The 3,542-nt window shown below is 46.4% G+C and overlaps 1 protein-coding gene across 1 annotated transcript; it reads right to left on the bottom strand.

Moving 5' to 3' along the window:
• Positions 1-681: 681 nt before the first annotated feature.
• On the bottom strand, positions 682-3,252 carry LOC147096419 (putative G protein-coupled receptor 139). The gene has a single exon (XM_085975184.1). The coding sequence runs from the start codon at positions 2,473-2,475 to the stop codon at positions 1,483-1,485; it is 993 nt and encodes a 330-aa protein (XP_085831310.1). The 5' UTR covers positions 2,476-3,252; the 3' UTR covers positions 682-1,482.
• Positions 3,253-3,542: the final 290 nt, after the last annotated feature.

The raw sequence follows: 3,542 nt of genomic DNA, 5'->3' as shown, positions 1-3,542 counted from the left end.
AATTATAAAATCATTGATTTTAATCCTATTTAATTTATTCTATGTATTTGTTGTCAGGATATGTGTGATGCTGTCAGGGCCGGTTCACTTGCCCTTCCCTAGTTACCCATGAGATAATGGTGGGCCTTCATCTTGAGCCGCTGCAGGCCCTGTGGTGAAGGTGCTCTCACAATACTGTTATGGATGAATTTCAGACTTTTGCCCCAGTGACGATGAAGGAACGGCGATATATTTGAAGGGTACAGTAGCATAGTGGTTATGTTGCTGGTCTAGTAAACCAGAAGACTGGACAAATGAATCAGAATTCAAATCACACCAGCTGGGGAATTTAAATTCAATTAATTGAACAAATCTGAAATAAAAAGCTAGTGTCAGTAATGGTGGCTAAGAAAGTACCAGCTTGTCATAAAAATACATCTGGTTCACTAATGACCTTGTTTAGGGCAGGAAATCTGCTGCCCTTACCTGGTCTGGCTGAAATGTGACTCCAGATTCACTGCAATGTGATTGACTCTCAACTGGCCACTGAAATGGCTCAGCAAGACAGTCGCTTGTCACAGGCGGCTCACCTCCACCTTCTCCATGGCAATTAGGGTTGGGCAATAAATGCTGGCTTTGCCAGCAAAGCCCACCTCCCAAGAATGAATTATAAAAATGATTTCTTAAGCGTCATCATGATTTTAAAAGCTTCAAAATGTTTTATTGATGGTCATTATCATTTACAAAGGGTTAGAAAGATCTGTAAAGTGCTGTAATGATGGAAAGCATTACAAAGGATTATAATGACTAATAAAGTCCTGGTGGCGGGCCTTCTCCTCCCCGGGCTGGGCTGTTCGGGCTCCTGTGGGCTGGGCCAAGTCGGTCTTCTCCTACTCGCCGCCCGCTCTCGTGGAAACTGGAGCTCCAGCTGCTGCTGCCCTCAGGAAGCCCGCCTGCCTCCCGCCAGCAGGGCAAGGTCCCGAGAGACAGCAGCAATTTTTGTGCGGCGTCCGAGAGCCGCAATCTTTGTGCGGGGCCCCAGAGCCGCCACCTTTGTGCGGGACCCCAGTGCCACCATTTTTGCGTGGGGCCCCAGAGCTGCCAACTTTGTGCGGGGACCCCAGTGCCGCCATCTTTGTGCTGGGCCCCAGAGCCGCCATCTTTGTGCGGGGCCCCAGTGCCGCCATCTTTGTGCTGGGCCCCAGAGCCGCCATCTTTGTGCAGGGACCCCAGTGCCGCCATCTTTGTGCTGGGCCCCAGAGCCGCCATTTTTGTATCGGGCCCCAGAGCCGCCATATTTGTGCGGGACGCCAGTGCCGCATTCTTTGTGCTGGGCCCCAGAGCCACCACGTTTGTGCGGGACCGCAGAGCCGCCATCTTTGAACTGGGCCCCAGAGCCGCCATCTTTGTGCGTGGCACCTGAGCCGCCATATTTGTGCAGGGCCCCACAATATCAGGCCCAGGGAAATTTCAACTCTGAGGCTGCAAATTCTCTGATTCTTCTCACCCTTTAATGAATTTTACAATCAGAGTAAAGGGATATTTCCCCACATTCTTCAACTGCTCTCTGAACTTAGTCTGGGTCACGGCATAAATCCCAGTGTTTGTGCAGCAACTCAGCAGCTGCAGCATGAATCCCAGTTCCATTACATAATCAGGTAGAAATACAGACTGATACCCCAAATCAACCATCCGGCTCCATAGAGAGTACACCATAAACATTGCCCATAACAGGATGAAGTTGCCGGAGATAACAAGCAGTAAAATGATGGATTTCCTGCGGCTCTCCATCTCGGGGTCTCTGGGACTCTCCCCACTGCTGGGACCCCGGAGTCGCCTGCGGGCTCTGCTGGACACTATAATGTGTCTGACGGTGACAGCATTGAGCAGCAGAATCACAACAAATGGGACACACGGGGTGAGAATATAATGAAGGAGCTCGATTGTTCCCCAGACCCGTGAATACCGAACATCCTCTGTGACAGCACAAAGCCAGGGGAGGTTCATAAGCGTATACCAACCTGAGAACATAAAATACCAGGTGATGTTCTTTAAACCGCTCAGCACAGTCACTGTTCCCAGAACCACAGCCGCCGTTTTCTCGGTGCAATATTTAGTTTTCAGCTTCTGGCAACAAATGGCCACAAATCGATCAAAGGTGAAAGTGACGGTGAACCAGACAGAACAGTCTGTGGCTGCAAACAGCAGGACGGCGTGGATATTACACACGGGGATGTCCCACAGGAAATAAAACTGTTCACTATAAACAATCGGAATGTGCCTCAATATCAGGTCGAGGATAACGACCAGTAGATCCGCCGTTGCCATGGCCACCAGGTAACAAGTGACACATTTGGAGAGACCGCACTTTCCCCGAGACAGGATCACAATCGTCACTAAGTTCACTGTGAGGAAGAGAAATAAACAGAAATTATACATCAGGCTGGGAGCAAGAGCAGCAGTTTGATGGAATTCGGGGAGGAATCTGCAACACATCTAATTCTATTACCTGTGGAGCTGATACAGGATTTATTGTGTGGATAACTGGGAATACATTGTGGAATCAATAAATTAAATTGGAATGACTACCACATGAAAATAACAGATGTTTGATCAATGAGGGATTAAATGATCAATCTACCTTTAGCCCAACAGACAAAAGCACCGCCTGAGGTACCCGGGACACAAACGACCAAAACCTCTCAGGAAGACTTCCTGTCTCGGGATCAGTCAGCATTTGGAGCGGAGATGTTCGCTTCCATGCCCCTGTGTTAGGGAGAGGGAAATCCCACTTGGATTCCTGCTCCTGTTGAGAATATCCATTCTATTTAGAACTGAAAATGCATACAACAGCAACCTAGGCATGCAATAATTACAGGCAATTGTATGTAAAATGTACGGATGTAATATGACAATGCTGAGATAATAAATACAAGTGCACTGCAGTTATAAAGATAACTGGGCTCTCAGAAGTATTTTGAAGATTGAGTTTTCCACATTTCTGTTGAAATACTCAAACCATCGCTCAATGAAAGGAAGATTTTCCAAATAACATTGCAAATTTCATCAATAAGAATGGACTCTGAATTAAAGTCAATAGTGATGATTGACCAGGTAATGTCCCAATAAATGCATTTATCAGCATCGAAATCAGACGATTTATCCCACAGGCAAAATGTCGCCGACTGCTGTGTAAAATATCTGAACACAAATAGAAGAGATTTATTCTTGTACTTTTTCACCTGTTGTTTCCATCTTGTGTAGAGAATATTAGACGAGAAGATATCAAAGGGTTTTCTTAACATCATTACTTCAGTTACAATCAGCGGGGATTGTTTATCCTGAAGTACAGCAGGAGGCAGTAGAGAATCACTCTGGGTCTCTCTGACAGATCTACTGAACTGTGACAGACGGGCAAGGGAGCTAATTGTGAATTCAAAACAAAGATTGGAAATAAATGTATTGAAATTTGGCTGAATGAACATTGTGTGAGAATGTAAATTATCCTTGTAATCCTAGTTTAACCATCAGAAGCAGTGCCACTAATGCAGAACTGGAGAGGG

The sequence above is a fragment of the Somniosus microcephalus genome, unplaced genomic scaffold, assembly GCF_052327205.1.
Source record: "Somniosus microcephalus isolate GS21.2 unplaced genomic scaffold, FLI_Smic_1.0 unresolved_chr1, whole genome shotgun sequence".
Taxonomy (NCBI): Eukaryota; Metazoa; Chordata; class Chondrichthyes; order Squaliformes; family Somniosidae; genus Somniosus; species Somniosus microcephalus.
The sequence above is the reverse complement of the archived record's forward strand: the minus strand, read 5'-3'. Positions and strand labels throughout refer to the sequence as shown.